The sequence below is a fragment of the Xenopus laevis genome, chromosome 1S, assembly GCF_017654675.1.
Source record: "Xenopus laevis strain J_2021 chromosome 1S, Xenopus_laevis_v10.1, whole genome shotgun sequence".
NCBI lineage: Eukaryota > Metazoa > Chordata > Amphibia > Anura > Pipidae > Xenopus > Xenopus laevis.
The window spans coordinates 171602946-171622356 of NC_054372.1; the positions used below are offsets into that span (position 1 = coordinate 171602946).

Sequence of the window (19411 nt, forward strand, 5' to 3'; positions counted from 1 at the left end):
TGTGGGGCTGCTATTATCAATTACAGAGAAATCTCTACACAAATTAGCTAACATTATTACATTATGCCATTCCCCCATGGAGGTGAATAGCAGATATCATAGGAAATGTAAACCCTTAAAATTATGTGATATACATTTTTTAAAGATAGTAGCATTTTTATTTAAACCGTTAGTAAAATTAATTTGATATAACAGCACCACCTGCTGGTCATTTCGGTTGATCGCTATATTTAGCTGAAAATGAATTAAAAATGATGTTGCTCTGCTTAGAAAATTAAGTTGGTGGAAGTAGTGGAATTTGAAGATAAGATAGGCTGATTTTAGGGTACGAAGAACTCTGAAGCTGAGATAAATGCTGTGTTCTCATTATTTTAATAATAAATGGTCTTAAATATCCTTGATGGTTTGCTACCTCTAGTGTCAGGGAGATAATAGACATAAACCAAATTTGTGGTGTTTGATTTATTTAATTTTTTGTAGGACCAGAAACCCCCAGTTATTTGCCTTCGGAAACTTATTGTGAGAGAAGTAGCAAATGAGGAGCGTGGGATGTTTTTGATAAGTGCTTCATCGGCTGGACCTGAAATGTATGAGATTCACACCAGTTCCAAAGAAGAGCGCAATGCCTGGATGAGGCAGATTCAGGAGGCCGTGCAGAGGTAACGTGCCTGGGAAATGAAAAGTTAGACATACTAGCCCACATTGAGGCCCAAACAGCCCCCACCAGCCCACTAAATAGTGACTTTCTATTGGACCTTATAGCAGCCCCTCTGGCATTTGCCAGAACTCACAGGTTGCCAGTCCGGGCCTGGGCGCAGGAGATATTGGGGGTCTGAGGAGGGCTAAATAATGACCAATTTCAACACATATTGGTAAAACAGAACAATTGGATATGTTGGTGGCCCTAAAATGAATTTGCTGTGGGGTCTAGTAACATCTAGTCACTCCACTGCTAGGGCTTATATGTCAAGGGGCAGATACAGGTACATATAGGGTGAAAAACGCCCCCATAAATTTCATATCTTTTTGCATTTTCACCTACATCTGCTGCAGTGCAGGTGAGCAATAAAACCTTGTACCAGCTCCATGTTTGTTTGCACATGTCTGTGAGAGAAGCTATGGGCTACATGACTGTCCTTGAGCAGGATTTTTGATTGAGTTTTCATGAGATAACACACAAGATAAGTTTTTGTCATGGAATTGAATCTGGCCCTGTGTGTGTTTCTGATCTCTCGCTGATAGACAGCAGGTGCCTGAGGCAAGGCATTCATGTAAAGTTTTGCGAGGATACAATGTTAAACCCATGTAAATATAAAGTCAGTTTGCTTAGTGTGTGTATTTAGGACTCATTTATCAAGCAGGTGCAAAAATCATCTGCCATGTTTTTACTCACAACACATTCTTTTTTTTACAAAAATTCCAGCATAATTAACGTTTTTTTTTTGCAATTTACCAATTCAATTGGCGATTTGCCTATATACTTGTAAATTTTCGTGCAAGTTCATTCACTTTTGCATCAGTGTGGGTGCAAACTAGGGAAGCACCAAATCCAGTATTCAGTTCAGGAATCCTTCTGCCCGGCCGAACCGAATCCTAATTTGATATGCAAATTAGGGACTGTAAGGGAAATTGCATCACTTTTTGGTCACAAAACAAGGAAGCAAAAAATGTTCCCCCTTCCCGTACCTTATTTGCATATGCAAATTAGGATTCGGATTTGGTTCAGTATTCGGCCGAATCTTTCACAAAGGATTCGGGGGTTCGGCCGAAGCCAAAATAGTGCATTCAGTGCATCCCTAGTGCAAGCTGTGTCAAACTGCACTAATACATAGTAACATAGTAAGTAAGTTAGGTCCAGAGGAAGGCAAAAAACTCCAGCTGAAGCCTCTCCAATTTGCCTCAGAGGGGGAAAAAATTCCTTCCTTACTCCAAAATCGGACATCAACTTGTACTATGAGCTATCTCCCATAACCCTGTATTCCCTCACTTGCTAAACACCATCCAACCCCTTCTTAAAGCTATCTAATGTATCAGCCTGTACCACTGATTCAGGGAGAGAATTCCACATCTTCACAGCTCTCACTGTAAAAAAAACCCTTCCGAATATTTGGGCCAAACCTCTTTTCTTCTAAATGGAATGGGTGACCTCGTGTGATGATTCTTTAGGTACAAGTCAGTTGTGTGTATTGGTGCCCTGGAAGTAACCCCTCCTCAAAACAGTTGTTAATTTCAGTGATTGCTTGCGTCAGTGAGTCCTACATCTTGCACCTTTTGTACGGGGGTTTTAGTGCAGAGGAGCTTGTATCATCACAAATATACTTTACAAATAGCATTCATTTGTTCCAAAGCTGTCCGCAGGAAGATGAAGGTAAAAGCTGTGAATCCGATGAAGATAAACGAGTGGCAGAGGCCAGAACAGTGAAGGCTCAGAAGTATCAGGGTAAGTATTAACTTCTGGCACAATACAGGATCATTACCACTATGTAATTTGTCTGTTATTTATACACCTGCAGGTTAGACATAGGCTCATTTTACAGGTCTCTATCACATCAGTCTAATCAGTTACATTATCACAATTATTTGGCTTTTGAGCAAATATGGAGAAGTGTTTTGCCTGTGCACTTGTCTTATCCCTGACATTTACTCAGCTCATCTACTCAAGTTACAGCATCACTATTTCTTGATCGAGGACACAGAGACATCTCTAAAAACATACCCCCATATGTAACAAAAGGCATTAGGTTTGCCCAGGAGCAATAACACATAGCAACCAATATGTCTGTTTTAAACAAGAGACCAACAACTGCTACTGCTTATGGGCAAACGTTGTACCCTTTATTACATAAACCCATAGCTATCTGTGTAATGCCATTCATATGTAGGCATTTCAGGGGGATAGTATGCATTAAGTCTGCCCACTTTGTGCAAATATTTAAATATTTCAAAAGAAAATATATAAAACATATAATTTTTTTTCAGATTTATAACTGTTTAGTAATCTGTTGCCAGGGCAAGCTATGGTTATGTACAGCAAACTCCTAAATACAGTTTGTGCATTGTTTTACAATAGATACGCTGACCCTTCATGATCAAAATATTTGTAATACTTTGGAGGAGAAATTACAGATCTACGCAGAACTCGCAGCCTTAAACGCAAAGAGCGACATGCACTTGGAACCTCACCTTTTCATCAAGGCAGATTCAGGGGAGATTCCTCAGGCAACGGCTCTCTTGGCTACTGCACTAAAGGAGGGTAAGGTGCACTTAGAGAAAGGGTGGCGTTGATTTTAGATTCTTCTAAACGTGGCCATAGACGTGCAGATTTACCTTCATATCGTTCGGTGCCAGATCAGACAATGTTCTGTCCCTTAACAGCAATCGTGCAAAAGTTATGAATCGGAGAATCCTACGATCAAATCTTTGCGTCTATGGCCATAGATATAAAGATTTTTAAAAGATCTTTTGTTATCGTTAGACCAAGCTTATCTTGAAACGATCGTGTAAATGTACGATTTGTCCATCAACTAAAAAAAAAACATTTCAAGCGATGTTGTCTAGTTGAAGCCAGGAAAACTGAGGGTAGCTGCCTGCTTTGCCCTGGCCAATCAATTTTATGACAGATGTTGGATGATGTTCGATTCCCACTAACCTCATGGATTGGTTGGATTGCACTAAAATCGGTCGTTCACCAAAGAAAAATCTTTGCGTCTATGGGGACCTTAAAGGGGAAGGAAACCTAGTTGGCGCAAAAACCCTCCCCCCCTCCTGTGTGTTGCCCACCCTCCCCCCTGGCCTACCCGTCCCGCTGGGCAAATGCCCCTAACTTGTTACTTACCCTTCGCAACATCTTTTTCCACGCGATCTTCTTCCTGCTTTGACCAGCGCATGCGCAGTAGGAGCATTTCGCCGGTACGGATCTACTGCGCATGCGCCAAAAGTCACGATGTACTTTTGGAGCATGCGCAGTAGATCGTACCGGCGAAATGCTCCTACTGCGCATGCGCCGGTCAAAGCAGGAAGAAGATCGCGTGGAAGAAGATGGCGTCTGTGAACTCCCTGGACTGGACCTGCGCAGAAGGGTAAGTAACAAGTTAGGGGCATTTGCCCAGCGGGAAAGGTAGGCCAGGGGGGAGGAGGGAGGGTGGGCAACACACGGGAGGGGGGGAGGTTTTTTGCGCCAACTAGGTTTCCTTCCCCTATAAGACTGAGAACATACTGTTTTGTACCATAAATTCACTCCCTATTAAAAAGCTCATATTTTCCACCTTATATGCACTTTTGAGGGCTTCTGAGGTGTAAAATCTGTTGATAAGGCAGGCATGCCCAGTGTTTAAGTCAATTGCAAGCAGACTGCCTGCAATTGTCAATAGTGTTGTTGTTTTATTTTGTCCTACTCTGTAGGAAAGTACTGAGTACTGGCCATTATCATCATTGTTAATGGCTTCTCTGTGTTTTAATGAGATATTAGCTCCCCCCTGTGTGATCCCAATAAAGTATGGCGAAGGTCACTAATGACAGACAAATGTGTCTCCTCCTTTGCTTTCCCAAAGAATATTATAGAAATCTGACTACTTGATATGATATCAAAAGTCTTTTAGTAACTTTCCATTCATACCTTTGTATTGGGCAGTAACTTGTGGTTCTGGTGATCAGCCTAGCTTCTCCAAGGCATTTTGATTGCCAACAAATTTCATGGTGTAGAACCTCATATTCATTAAATACGTACAGGTAATATGTTGTGCGAGTTTACAAGAGTAATGCTCTCTGTTTTGTCTTGATAGCTGAAAATCTCTACGCAACTGTAAAATCACAAATGGACAATCCATGTTGGTCACCTGATTATGAGAGCAAACTGAGAAGAAGTCGTTCTGCTGAAACTTTAGATGAAGAACTAGAGACATCGTATCACTGTAAGTTGGCTTCTTACCTCTATCCATGTCAGGAATGGCCTTTCTGTGGCCCTTTAACTTTGCAGCAACTGAATGCTGTTTTTAGAATGATGGGAAATGTTCACATATATAGTTCAGAGCAGCAACAACAATTTATCTTCCATTTTCCATCAGTATCTCTTGCATCAACCAGCACTAACTTTTTTTTGAGGCTTCATTCACTGTGGTCCCCAATTCCAAAGTTGTTTACCTCTCTCATGTGCCTTCAGAGGTGGGATGCCAACTATACAAGATCAAAATACTGCCACTGCATGCAGAGTTACAGTCAAGACTGTTCCTTTCAGTAAAATAAATGAGTAATATTTGCTCCCTAAATAAGCAAGCCCTTTTCTATTGACCTTATTCAGACATACTATTTTAACACGTTAGCTACCTATATGTATCTCTGTGTGTATATATATATATATATATAGTAAATAAAGTACCCCCACTTGTAAAATATAAGGATATTATAAGTTACCGAGGAGTTTCATGACCATATAAAGACACTAGGCAGAAGGCCAAGTGTTTTTATACAGGTCATGGAACTCCGAGGTAACTTCTAATATCCTCATATTTTACAACTGGGGGTACTTTATTTATTATAATACACAAGTTTCAGTGAGTCATGTGACTGAAATGACATCAGAACTCACTGTTTATAAGGATATAATTTACAGGATATTCATGGCTTTTGTGTATTATATATAGTGAATAAAGTACCCCCTCTTGTAAAATATAAGGATATTATAAGTTACCGAGGAGTTTCATGACCATATAAAAACACGAGGCCGAAGGCCGAGTGTTTTTATACAGGTCATGGAACTCCGAGGTAACTTCTAATATCCTCATATTTTACAACTGGGGGTACTTTATTTATTATAATACACAAATTTTAGTAAGTCATGTGACAGAAATGACATCACTACTCACCGTTTATAACTGATGACATCACTACTCACCGTTTATAAGGATATAATTTACAGGATATTCATGGCTTTTGTGTATTATATATATATATATATATATATATATATATATATATATATATATATATATATATATATATATATATATATATATATAAATAAACAAAAGGGAGTCCACACTCGAAGGTCTTGTGAAGAAAAAAATACGTTTAATCAACGTTTCGGCTCGTTTACGAGCCGAAAACGTTGATTAAACATATTTTTTTCTTCACAAGACCTTCGAGTGCAGACTCCCTTTTGTTTATTTAGATACTTGACCTTGTTCTCGCACCAAGACTTTATTTTGGTATTCTGAGTGCACCAACCCTCTTCGTTTTGTTATATATATATATATATATATATATATATATATATATATATATATATATATATATATATATATATATATATATATATATATATATATATATATATATATATATCAGTCACTCTGTATCTATCTATCTTATTTCTATACACACGTGTATTTCTGTAATTTTAGCCCAGAGTCCAGAAGCAGGAGAAAGAAGAAAGCTATCTTATGATGCCAATATTTCTCATGTAAAGAGTGACAGGGATCTGGCCTACACAGAGGAAAATGTAAGTGAGATCTCAGTATATAGTGTAACCAAGTACTGTGTGGGTGTGTGGGGCAAGGATATGGGCTTCATCCACATATAATAAAATATAATGTGTTTCCTCCTTGTATATTGTGTGTGCCCCCTTGAACAGTACACCCTCTCTCCACATTATTATACATTTGCTTGTAAGACATGAAATAAAAAAGAATTGTAGGGCGTATAAAATACCCTGGATCACTTAGGGGCAGATTGATCAAGGGTCAAAGTGAATTCGAGGGAACTTTCGAAGTAAAAAAATTCGAAATTCAAAGTAATTTTTTGGATACTTCAACCATCGAATAGGATACTACGACTTCGACTTCAAATTCGATTCGAAGTAAAATCGTTTGAATATTCGACCATTCCATAATCGAAGTACTGTCTCATTAAAAAAAAATTCGACCTCAATACTTCGCCAAATTAAACCTGCCGAAGTGCTATGTTAGCCTATGGGGACCTTCTAGAGCAGTTTACTAAGTTTTTTGAATGTCGAAGAAAAATCGTTCGATCGATTGCTGAAATCCTTTGAATGGTTCGATTCGAACGATTTAATCGTTCGATCGTTAGATTTTACTTCGACCGCAGAATAGCCAAAATCGATGAAAAAAAGTTTGATATTCGAATTCGAAGTATTTTAATTCGATCGAAGTATTAACTTCGAAATTCGACCCTTGATAAATCTGCCCCTTAGTGATCTAACACATATAATGTTTATAATGAGTCCTAAGGCTAGGGGCAAGCCAGTAATAGGACACCCCAGATGGTATCTCCCAGTGGGGTACAGCTCTCTCTTTCTCTCTACCTAGCTATTACATAGACAGGACAACTACCACTTTCACTTAAAGTAGGTGTCATGATAGGAATTTGATCCATGTTTGTATTCTACATTGCTTTTCTGTAATCTGCTGTATATACGTATGCCCTGTACATGCCAATACTTTTGATGCATCCATACCCACAGTCTTCCCAACCCTGATCTGCCCAAACTCACCTCTTTTGCAGCACTTCCTCCCTCCCCTCATCTTGTTCTATGTTTAAGTGATGGATTTTGATACTTTGTAAACCAGTGGGACTTCTAGTACCAGAACTCATCTCTTTAACATGAAACACGGTAAAGGAGAGGTTAAATGACTAATCATAAGGGAGAAAGGAAATAGTCCATGTGAGTCATAGACAAAACTATTATGGTTTCCTCTTAAATGGAGAAGTAATGTATGCCTGGTATAAAACCTTAATATGCATTTATATTTAGGACAGAAAGTGTTTGACTTTATAAGACTTTATAATTTGATGAGTAGACTGACCACCCACTAGGCTGTAGCGTATAACTGAATTTGTATTATTTAAATATTACAGGGATCACAATATATTTTTTTTTCTGAGTATAAATATCTACCTAATTGACAGATTACTAGTGTTGCTGAGTCCACAGCATTTGCACGTTTTATATTGCACTGTAACAAAACATCTTGTAGGATTAGGATTTACAATATAATAATCACAAACAAAGTTCTCACTCAAAATCAAAGCACATCAAAGAAGTGGACCTTCTACCCAGGCTTCTCTGCCAAGATCTGATTGCATATTCTACTGGTCTTGTGATCAATTGGCACAGTTTGGCCTTAGTCTGCAGGCATAATGAGAACGGAAGGGTCTTAATGAAATGTAGTCCATTGTCTTCTCAGAATCAGCTCAACCACAGTTATTTTCTAGGCTGTATAGTAGGTCATTTTTATGAAAGCCTGAGAGCCATTACAGTTTATGGTCTCTTTATGGAGGTGTATTCAACTATTGTTGTACCACAGCTTGCAGAATGTACCAACATCCCTTGGCTCTGCTGTTTTTTTTACCCTTCCTTTGTTGCCTCTACCATCTACCATTTTATGCTTCTACTTGTTTAATGCACCTTTGTTTTTCTGTGCTTTTCAATACTTCTATCCACTGTCCTGGAAAACTCTCACTTGTGGGTTATCACACCGGCAACTTGTTGTTGCTTTCATTAGTTAAAATATGGGAATGCTTTAGAAGCAAGATTAGGGAAGAGAAGGCACTGAGCTGGCACCTGTACATGAGAGATAACAACTGTAAACTTGCTCAAACTTGCAACCTATTAGCTGTCACATTTGTAGATTCAGTTTATGAATGTACTGACTAAAGTCTGTGTCTAGAAAAATATTTTTACAGTGCCAAGAACTGAATAACATTGTACACAAAAACCATTGAAGTGGGCAATGATGCGATCGTTGGGCCCTAGCCGATACGGGCGGTCGGACTGCAGGACCACATAAACGCACAGATGCAGCCGCAATCCGACGGAATTTTTTAACCTGCCTGATCAAGATCTACCCGACTTTATGGGCAGATATCGATTGGGGAAACCCGTCGGATGGCTCCACACACGGGCCAATAAGCTGCCGACTTCTTGTGTGGTGCGCAAAATTGGGGTGGTCTGAGTGTGTACGACCTCCAGTCTGATGATCAAATGGGAGGGCCCTTGGTGACCACAGACTACTTCCATGACCCAATGCAGTCCAAGTCATGAGGATTTCTGTCTTGCCGTCAATATCTGGCCAAGCCTTAGAAGGCACAGACTAGCAGGTTGCCATCTCACTAGACTGCCTCTTTTCCATTGATAGTAATAGGAAATATTGGTACAGACAAGGGCTTTTTATGTGTATTTTAATCAGCCAGGTCTTCAGTAGGGATGTAGCGAACTGTTCTGCGGCGAACTTGTTCGCGCGAACATCGGCTGTTCGCGTCCGCCGCAAGTTCGCGAACGTCGCGCGACGTTCGCCAATAGGCGTTCGCGTCAAAATCGTCCGACCATTCGACCATTCGATCGCTAAAATCGAACGATTTTCGTTCGAATCGAACGATCGAAGCCATTGGATTGAATGAAATCATTCGATCGAATGGCTTCGATCGTTCGATTCGAACGAAAATCGTTCGATCGAACGATTAAAATCCTTCGATCGTTCGAATCGAACGATTTTCGGATGTTCGAAGTTCGCGAACTGTTCGCGAACTGTTCGCATTTTTTGCCGGTGTTCGCGAACGGCGTTCGCGAACACATACTCGGCGGTTCGCTACATCCCTCTTCAGGCACTTGTTTATTTTATCAAAATATGATGTCTGGAATTTCATTATTAAATTCATTATTATTATTATTATTATTATTATTATTATTATTATTATTATTATTATTATTATGTATACAAAGTCTCAGCTATAATCAATATGAAGTAAGTAGCCTTCTGTTTAATAATGTTTTGTGGCAAGTTAAAGCTCTGCACACAGTAAGCCACAAGCTTTTTTATCTGTATGTCTGCATGCGCTTACTCTGCCAGCTTTCCAGCTCTCACAGTTTACTATATTCACTTTTCATAAAGGTTTTAATAACAAGAATTACAAGGATTGTAAAATAAACTGCCAACTACTGCACCAATTTTACCCAAACACTGATTTCCTTGAAATCAATTCAAGCACATGTGTTCTTATCACTTTTTTTGTGTGAAACAGATACCACTACTATATTCCAACTTATATCATGTTTTTTTAGCAAGACAATACACTATATGGCTAAAACTATCAGTCACACTTTTAGCCAAAGATTGTCTCTGAAGGCAGTAGCAGTGCAAGATTTACATGTAGGGAAGGAGGGGGTATTTATAGGTGATCAAGCAAACAAACCTAACATCCCCCATGTGCAATGCCAAGGGTTGGCTGCAGTGGTGTAAAGGCCATTGGACTCTGGGGCAGTGAAAACAAATCCTCTGGAGTGGTAAATGTCAGTCTAAGTATGGCAGATGCCAAGAGAACACTGCCTGTCTGAATGCAAAATGCCAATACAGGTATGGGACCTGTTATCCAGAATGTGCAGGACCTGGGGTTTTCTGGGTAATGGATCTTTCTATAATTTGGGCCTTCATAACGCAATTCAACTAGAAAATCATGTAAACATTAAATAAACCCAATAGGCTGGTTCTGCTTCTAATAAGGATTAATTATATCTTAGTTGGGATCAAGTACAAGTTACTGTTTTATTATTACAGAGAAAAAGGGAATTATTTTAAAGAATTTGTATTATTTGGATAAAATGGAGTCCATGGGAGACGGCCTCTCCGTAATTTGGAGCTTTCTGGATGAGAGGTTTCCAGATGACGGATCCTATACCTGCAGTAACATTTGGTGGAGGAAGAATAATGGCCTCTTCCTGTTTTCCATGGTTTTGGCTATGGGCCCTGGTTCCAGTGAAAACAAACTGTAAGGCTACAGTGTACGACAGTATTGGCAACTTCAGGGACGACTTTTTACCCAATTATGTTCCCCTTGCACAAGACCAGGACTGCACAGAACGGGTTTGCTAAGATTGTTGCAGAAGAACTTGACTGGTCTGCAGAGAACCCTAAGTTCATTAATAATGTCAGCCCATGGGTGAAAGTAGATGAGACCGTTTAGTCTGGTCCACTGTGTATTGCAACTAGATCCTTTTCATTTGCAGATATGACCAGGGATGCTAGTATTTTCAGACCCACTACGATAGCCTGTAGTAGGGACATTAATAGCTTGCTCGCTATTTCAGTGGTACATGATCAGTAAATGCCTAGATAACCACTATTACAGACTGAGTGTATGTATTTCCATGGTATACAAAGCAGCCATGTGTTATACACAGGATTAATCAGATGGCATAGTGAATGGGTATGTTCTGCAAATAATAACTATAAGAGAGACAGAGAGTGTGCGCATAGTAAGGAGAAATGCTGAAAATAAACACACAGGAAACAGGATTAAGGATATGGATTTGGATCTCTGCATTTGGTCCTGGTTCCCAGCTACGAGCAGCATCCATCCATACAATTCTGTCATCCAGAGAAAACACTGCACTCAGTTACAGAAGCAAGGAATTCCATTAGATCTGGAGCTCATGCAGCACTTGGAAGCAGGCCTCTTAGCTTCACACCCCATATATCATTGCCGCCTTATTCATTTCTTTGACAATGTGCCTCACATGTGAAAGGTTCTAGTTGGCGAGGACTTGCTCAGCAACCTTCAGCTAATGAATGATGGAGAGGAGCACGATTTCCATTTCACTGCTCTGACTTTTCTAGTGTAATTCAATAGGCTTTGAATATTATTTATTGGAATATATTCTAGTCCAGGGTTTCAGCTTCTAAAAGGACTGCATTGTTGTGATATGTGTTAATACTGTCTTCTGAAAACCGTGTATAGCCTTTATATCATACAGTTATGTAACATCTGGTAAATGATAACACATGAATAGTGATTGACAAATTTGTCCCAAAAAATCAGCAAAACGCATTGAAGTCAGTAGGCGTTAAAATTATTTTTGACGTGCGTCAATTCTGACGCCTGCGACAATTTTTATATGCGCGCTTATTTTGTCCAAATGCATTAAAGTCAATGGGCGTCTGAATAATTTTGACGTACGTAAATTTTTATGCATGTGACGCGCACCCAAATTTTTTCGGCCATCACTATACAAGAAAGAATAAAAAACTATTGCATACATTTTGAATTAGCCGTCAATCAAAATCTGACTCCTGAATGCAGAGAGACAGATTGCTGAGATGGGGAGAGCGAGGATTATTATTTTTTCTGAAAGGTAACAGAATTTAGGATTAATTATATCAATAAAGCTCCTTATTCCCATGAGATCAAGCTCATATTAATTGTTATATTAATGACAATAAGAATTTATTGTCCTTTTGTTTTCTTTAGCACAAACAGCGTGTTGCTTTTCTTTTTCAGGTTCTACAAGAGGTGCATAACCTGACTCGCCTGTTGTACAGCATTCAGGTAAGTGCTGCTGTGACCATTTATTTATTGCAATGAATACGTTATTATAATTATAGAATTAACATTAAATCATTACATTATTTTGCAGAGAGACATCAGCTAGTATAATATGGTGGTTAGCTATACCCCTGCCAATAGTCTGTCTGGGGAGAATTATTTCTCTTATAGCCAAAATAATGACAAGGGGGCATAGCTTAAACTGCTTAGGTTGTACAGCTCACAGTGGTGTAACTAAATCCTTAAAATGGTTTTGTTGTCCTCTACCAAATTAATTCAGTTAAAATAAATCAAGCCTTTTGGAATATAGGGCCTGTTCAATTCTATAAAAAAAAAGTGTTTTTTATGGTTTCAGTTTGACGAGTAAAAGAGTTTTATCCTAATTCAGGTCTAGTATTTTTCCCCATAGATTCATTAGAGTTTTCATGTAATACATAGTGGTTTAAGCTTTTCTGATCAAATTAAATCTGACCCAAAATAAATTGTCACCCATATATAATAAAAGGCACTAAGTTTGCTCAGGAGCAGTAACCCATAGTGTCTTTTATTATGTTACCCCATAAATGAGCAGAATAAAACATGCATAGATCGTCTCTGACAACTGCTTTATTGGCTCTATTGCTGCACTCTTCATAGCTCAGGAGCCGTGTTTGATGAGTTATACCAGAGGAATTACAGATGTGTCCAGCTGTAGTTGCTCACACATTTTTGTATTAGGTTGGATTGAAGATGTCTTTCTATAATGGTGGAGTGTCCTAGATCATGTGCCAAAATTAGACACCCCCAAGTGATTGTATTTACTTACCTGACACTCCGGGCCAGTGCTCCTATCAGCAGAAAACTGTATTGGCTCTGGGGTCTTCCAGCGAGCACCACGTAGAGATCCCCTTCTTGCTTATTCGGTTTTATTGCGGCTGTGCATGCGCAGTAGATAGAAAAGCCTAACTAACAAAAAAGCCTGCTGTTCTGCCATGCTTCTGCCCCAGGAAATTTGAAGAATGAGCTGATTTATGCAATATATTTTTATAGAAACCTACATTGTTTGGGGACTATAATTTTCCTTTAATGTTATGTACCTAACAAGTACTGTATATGCTATTGAATAACTGGAATACATTAGTATTCTTATTCATATAAAATGCATTCATATTGTTATTTTCCCTATTTCTTTTGTTAGGCTACCGTTGCTATGCAAGACAGCCACATAGAACTGCATAAAGCGTTGCTGCAAGATTATGAATTGGGCAATAGATGTTCCCCCGGTTCCCGTGGAAGTGTACTAAACGAACATGAGAAATATCGAAACTTGGAAAAGCACCGCATTGAGATGGCCAATTTGCATAAACTCCAGCAGCAGTTTAATCAAGAACAACAACGCTGGCTGCGCGAGTGTGACCAAAAACAGAGGGAGACTGAGGAGAAGGAGGACATGCTCCAGCAGAAGGAGCACGAGTGTCAGAGTCAGGAACAGTTTGTGCACCAAAAGAGGGAGGAACTGGACCAACAGCAGCAAGAATTCCAGCAAAATCTGGAGAGGCTACAAGAAGGTCATAGATTTGTGGAGAGGGAAAGGGAGGATCTGGCTGTGAAACTGAACCTCTGGAAGCACCTTAACCACCATCAGCCAAGGAGTCTATTAACTGAGGTAGGAAAACTGTTGAGTGCAGGAAGGGATTCTGCACTACAGTTAATTCCAGTTTTATTAGAAGAGTATTTTGAGGTTAGGAAGGATAAAACACAAATTTGAAATATCTTTGCTATGCTTAGTGCCATTATATATCTTTTTAGTTTGTGATCTGAAAATCTTTAAGCTACCTATTGGCATCACCCATATTAAATTATATTTATATATAAGTAAGTGCAGTTGCAGTTAAAGTTGGCAGTACAGCGACCTATAAAATAATTTCATGTGCTTCTCAGTACGTGTATGGTTGCCTGATAATCCCCACCAATTTCCCTGTTCTATGGATATTGGTTGATTCATTGATTGTGCCAATTCTTTCAATGATTCTAGGAACAATGGCCTGAACAAATGAGACAATAGAAAGGCTGATCACGGGCTGATCAGTCGGCTACCAGATGTTGACGTGTATGCCCCCCTAAAATCAGAGTGGTCCTTATGATTTTACTTTGTAAATGTAGTGTATTCATCATCATAGGTGTGTATTGACATTGATCACATTGTCTTATAACATCTGCACTAGCAAAAGGGTCATATGTGCTTTGGAAGCTTTACACCTGCCGTACAAACTCATATCTTATCCACTTGTGTGAAGGTGTCACATGATTTCTCTAGCGGTTTCCAAAACCCATTATTACAGTAGTTAAAGATAAAAAGATATTTTTTTATATATTTCTCAAAATGTTACTTTAGGGCTGTTTCATCAGTTTTTCAACTGTGCCATATTTGGAAGCGTATAAAGCATGTCCAGGAACAATAAGGAAAAGGTTGACTCTATAGTAAAGTGTGCTTTTTTACTTCAATAAATTTTTATTGTTCTAAAGTGTGCTTTTAATGCTTACGGCAGATTTAATAACATCATAAGGACAGACAGTGCTAATAAAAGTGTCAGAATAAGCTGTCTGTGGTTCTTTTACACAACACCAGCAATTCATTCTCACGTTGCTTCATTTTTTTAATTCTTAGGAACAGGGTGTCGGAAGCGGTCGTTCCGTCAGTTTACAAGATGAAGACTCTGTGAATATTAACAGTGCCTTGGCTGGGATATCACTCAACACCATCACAACATTTCCAGCCCCAGACTACCCAAATGCACATTTGTTTCACAACTCCAGCTCACACCTTGCACAGTCTACTGAGAAAAATACAATGGACACTGCTAATGAGCCTTGGAGCTCTGTGGTCTCTCGACACCAAAGACTTGAAGGATCTTCACACATTTCCCGGCACAAGGATGCATGTAACAATGGTAACTATTCCAAATATATATATATATTGAAAAAGTAAAGATAAACCTTAGGTGTCTTTCACCCCTTAAGATTGTTGTTGGCTGGAAGTTCTTAAATTAAATACATTTTAGCTAAGGCCCTTGACCTCAAAGACATAAGCTTCTAAGACAAAATATACTAAGTATTAGTTTCAGGTCCAAATAAACAGAACTAGTATGATGTTAGCCTTCTTTTCGTAGTGAGTAAAGCTGCTTGATCTGCTATTTACATGTCAATGGAAAGATTATGAAGACACGATGGGGCCAATTCACCAAGCTTGAGTGAAGGATTCAAAGTAAAAAAACTTCGAATTTCAAAGTGTTTTTTGGGCTACTTCGACCATCGAATGGGCTACTTCGACCTTCGACTTCGAAGGATTCGAACGAAAAATCGTTCGACTATTCGACCATTCGATAGTCGAAGTACTGTCTCTTTAAGAAAAAACTTCGACCCCCTAGTTCGCCATCTAAAACCTACGGAACCCAATGTTAGCCTATGGGGAAGGATTAAAATCCTTCGAAACGTTCGATTCAAAGGATTTAATAGTTCGATCGAACGATTATTCCTTCGATCGTTCGATCAAACTATTTGCGCTAAAATCCTTCGACTTCGATATTCGAAGTCGAAGGATTTTAATTCCCAGTCGAATATCGAGGGTTAATTAACCCTCGATATTCGACCCTTGGTGAATTTGCCCCGATATGTAGTAACTTTTAGAAGGTCAACTGATAATTGTATCAACTCTTTCATTGTAGATCTGAATGCAGCTCACGTTATTTCTTGTGGTGCGCTACTTTCCCCGCCTAACGCAGCGGAGCCCACGGAACCACTGACCAAAACAGCAGAAGACACTTCACATCCTTTGGAAAATGGCAAAATTGAAGAGAACGTAGTTTACCTTTGACTCCAGACCATTCCCTGCTAGCTGGTGGACATTTCCTTACAATCAGACAATGGACAGGAGAAAATGAGGATTTTTCTTTCTTAATTTATGTTTATTACTGATTGCCATTGAGTGGCAATGATACATGTGGATTCTTATGGCTTTTCAGTTGTGTGTCTTGATTTACCAGTGGAGCCCAATGCAAATAACAGTGTGAGTGACACTACCCATCAATCTCAGGGTTTACCCAGCGACCTACAATCCATTCTGATGGCCTTTGGGCTTCTACAGAGGACATTCCAATGTGTTCTTCTGTATCTCAAACTGAGGGCCCGAATAAAGCCCATGGATGTCTGTTACATGCCATTTCAAGGATATTTCCATGAACTGCTCATTGAACAAATGGAAATAAGCAACCAATCCCTGCAGGCCCTTGTATAAGTATTTAATGGCTGGCACTGAACATGTTGCTTTGTGATCCTGTTGCTCAGTGAGCCGGGGGATATTATTTTTCTTGTGGAAAACTAAGTTATATTTAAGTATAATGTAAATCCCTCTTGTCTACAGCACCTTTTGCAAGTTATTGTTCTGCAACAGTGTCAAACAATATATATTTACCCAAGAATATATCTTTACAGTGACATTGCTCAGAGAACTCTTCTGAGCACTTTTGCAGTATTTATGAATGTATTTATTTTTTTTCATGATATTAGTAGTTGTAAATGTTTGTGAAGCAATCTGCAGTTCTGTGAGAGTGCTGCTCAATGTGACAGGAGGGATAGAGTTCAGAGGTGACAAGAGACGCTTCCTGCTTCAGTAAATTAAACTTTTGCCATTCTCTACAGCAGAACAGCAGAGGACACTCCTGTTTTCACATTCATGATATTAGCAGTGCTAATATCAAGAATAAAAATATGGAAAACAAATCATGTAAATTGCAAAAGTGCTTAGAAGAGCAATTTTACATTCAATTATACAGTTGGGTATGTGTCTCTTTTAACACATTTGTGCTGTTAGCATGTGCCAGAACTTCTGTTGGAATCATAATACTGTTCTATGCTGTCTGGTAGGAAGAGCTGCACAGAGTGTGTGTAAAGGAGAAGGAAACCCTTTTGGTGCAAAACCCCTCCCCCCGTAGGCCCCCCTACCTCCCTCCCCCCCCCCCGGGCAAACGCCCCTAAGTTGCTACTTACCCCTCGTCGCAGGTCCTCTTTTGTGGAGTTCACAGGCGCCATCTTCTCCAGTGCAGTCTTCTTCCTGGATTCCCCTGCTTTTGGCGGCACATGCGCAGTAGGAGCATTTGCCGGTTGGATTCTACTGCTCATGTGCCAAAAGTCACAAAGTTGCAGAAAAAAGAAATCAGAAAAATTCGTGACTTTCGGCACATGTGCAGTAGATTCCAACCGGCAAATGCCTCCTACAGCGCATGCGCCGCCAAACGCCAGGGAATCCAGGAAGAAGACTGAACGGGAGAAGATGGCGCCTGTGAACTCCACGAGACAGGACCTGCGACGAGGGGTAAGTAGCAACTTAGGGGCATTTGCCCGGGGGAGAGGTAGGCCGAGGGGAGGAGGGAGGGGGGCCTACGGGGGGGGAGGGTTTTTGCGCCAAAAGGGTTTCCTTCTCCTTTAAAGGAGAAACATACCCTTTACCCAAAAAACCCTGTCCCCCACCCCAAGTAAATTTGCGCAAAGCAACATTTTTTCACGCTAAGGCATAACTTTTTGCATTGCGAATAGTTTTTCCGTTACCGACTTTTATTACATTCCCCGATAGAATTCTAAATTTCTTGATACTATTATATATGAGTTGAACTGGGTGTCTTCTTGTGCCCAAATGGTCAGATCTATTGTCAGTTGTACTAAGTTGCCTCCCTAGTGGTTCCATCTTTAGACTGAGAGTCTTCCATCACGTGAATGAGTTATGTACGTGGACTCAATATGAACAGCACAACATGTGTCATGTTCTCCTGCATGTTATAAACACTATGTCCATATGCTTACACTTCATTATTAAATTCCAGTTCAAATGATACCATAAAAATATATTTATTAAAATGTGTCTCTTGTGCTTACACTTTGTGCCGTGCAGGAATGGGCAAATTCTACTGGCCAGAAACAAAGATACAGGCACCGTCCAGTTCAGAAGTATTATAGTCTCCTTTCTTTTCTCACCTGTTCTTTGGTGTCTCTCATTATATATTTACAGGTTTTTGTTTTTGTGTCTGTCTTAGAAACTTAAAGGGGATCTATAAATAATTAAAATAATTCCAAATTCTTTCAGTCAAGAAAAATAAACTTTACCAACACTACATAAATTATATACATCTAGTTTCCTTCAGTCTTAGAATATCACAATCACAGCAAGCAGGCGGCAGCCATTTTGTGGACACTGTTATTAAAGGAAGCTTTGCATCATTCCAAAATCTTGTTTATGCTCCAGAAAGGGAGACCTGACGCCCATGCCCTGGCTACACAATTAGACTGTGAGGAGGGAATGTGAGAAATGCAGTGACATCTAGGAAGTGCAGAATGGAAATTGAAAGTAATTGTCAGCCCCTCCTTTGTGACTCAGGCATAGAGGCAGAGCAGGCAATATATGATGGACAGCATAGATTTTTAAATACCTTTATATCAGTTATGGATGTTATGATTAAAAAAAATGGATTTTGTGTTTCATTTGAAAAGGACTTTATTGAACAGGTCTTTATGTCTGGGTGACAGGTCCCTTTTAAAAAAGAAATGCAGATACAGGTATGGGATCTGTTATCCAGGATGCTTGGGACCTGGGGCTTTCTGGATAAGGGGTCTTTTTGTAATTTGTATCCGTATAGTTTGTCTATTAAAAAAAAAATAACCTTGTGGACTTACAAGTTCTGCATAACCCTTAATAAAATGCACACGACAATTACAGGATCATTTAGATGCAAGGTAAGAGTGATTTGCACGAGTCTGCAATGCCCACTTCTTAACTGGCTGATATCAAATTAGGGGAAATACCCAACTCCAGTGACTCTCATATTATTATCACGTATTATTATTACTTTACATCAGTCACATCCGTGCCTGCCCCAAATCTACAAAACTATCTAGTAATAAAGGTCTTGAAATTGTGACATTGCTCTGGTTGCTGACTTGTAATCTGAAGATCAACCACATGATGTCGCTAGTGATCAAGTGGAGGGAGTCAATGTAGCTTTTGGCACGTAAACCCAAACTGATCTCAGACATCATACGATCCTTAATA

The 19411-nt window shown here is 39.4% G+C and overlaps 1 protein-coding gene across 3 annotated transcripts in view; it reads left to right on the plus strand.

Annotated features, from left to right (window-relative positions):
• Positions 1-17317, plus strand: part of arhgef28.S (Rho guanine nucleotide exchange factor 28 S homeolog) — a 136983-nt gene extending 119666 nt beyond the window's left edge. For all 3 annotated transcript variants that reach the window (XM_041580498.1, XM_041580499.1, XM_041580500.1), the window contains 9 exons: positions 481-659; positions 2349-2440; positions 3071-3253; positions 4782-4910; positions 6399-6496; positions 12289-12336; positions 13511-13978; positions 14981-15263; positions 16038-17317. In XM_041580498.1, coding sequence (XP_041436432.1) covers positions 481-659; positions 2349-2440; positions 3071-3253; positions 4782-4910; positions 6399-6496; positions 12289-12336; positions 13511-13978; positions 14981-15263; positions 16038-16186 — 1629 coding nt within the window. In that variant the 3' untranslated portion in view covers positions 16187-17317. The remainder of the gene's footprint in view (positions 1-480; positions 660-2348; positions 2441-3070; positions 3254-4781; positions 4911-6398; positions 6497-12288; positions 12337-13510; positions 13979-14980; positions 15264-16037) is intronic.
• The last annotated feature ends 2094 nt before the right edge of the window (positions 17318-19411 follow it).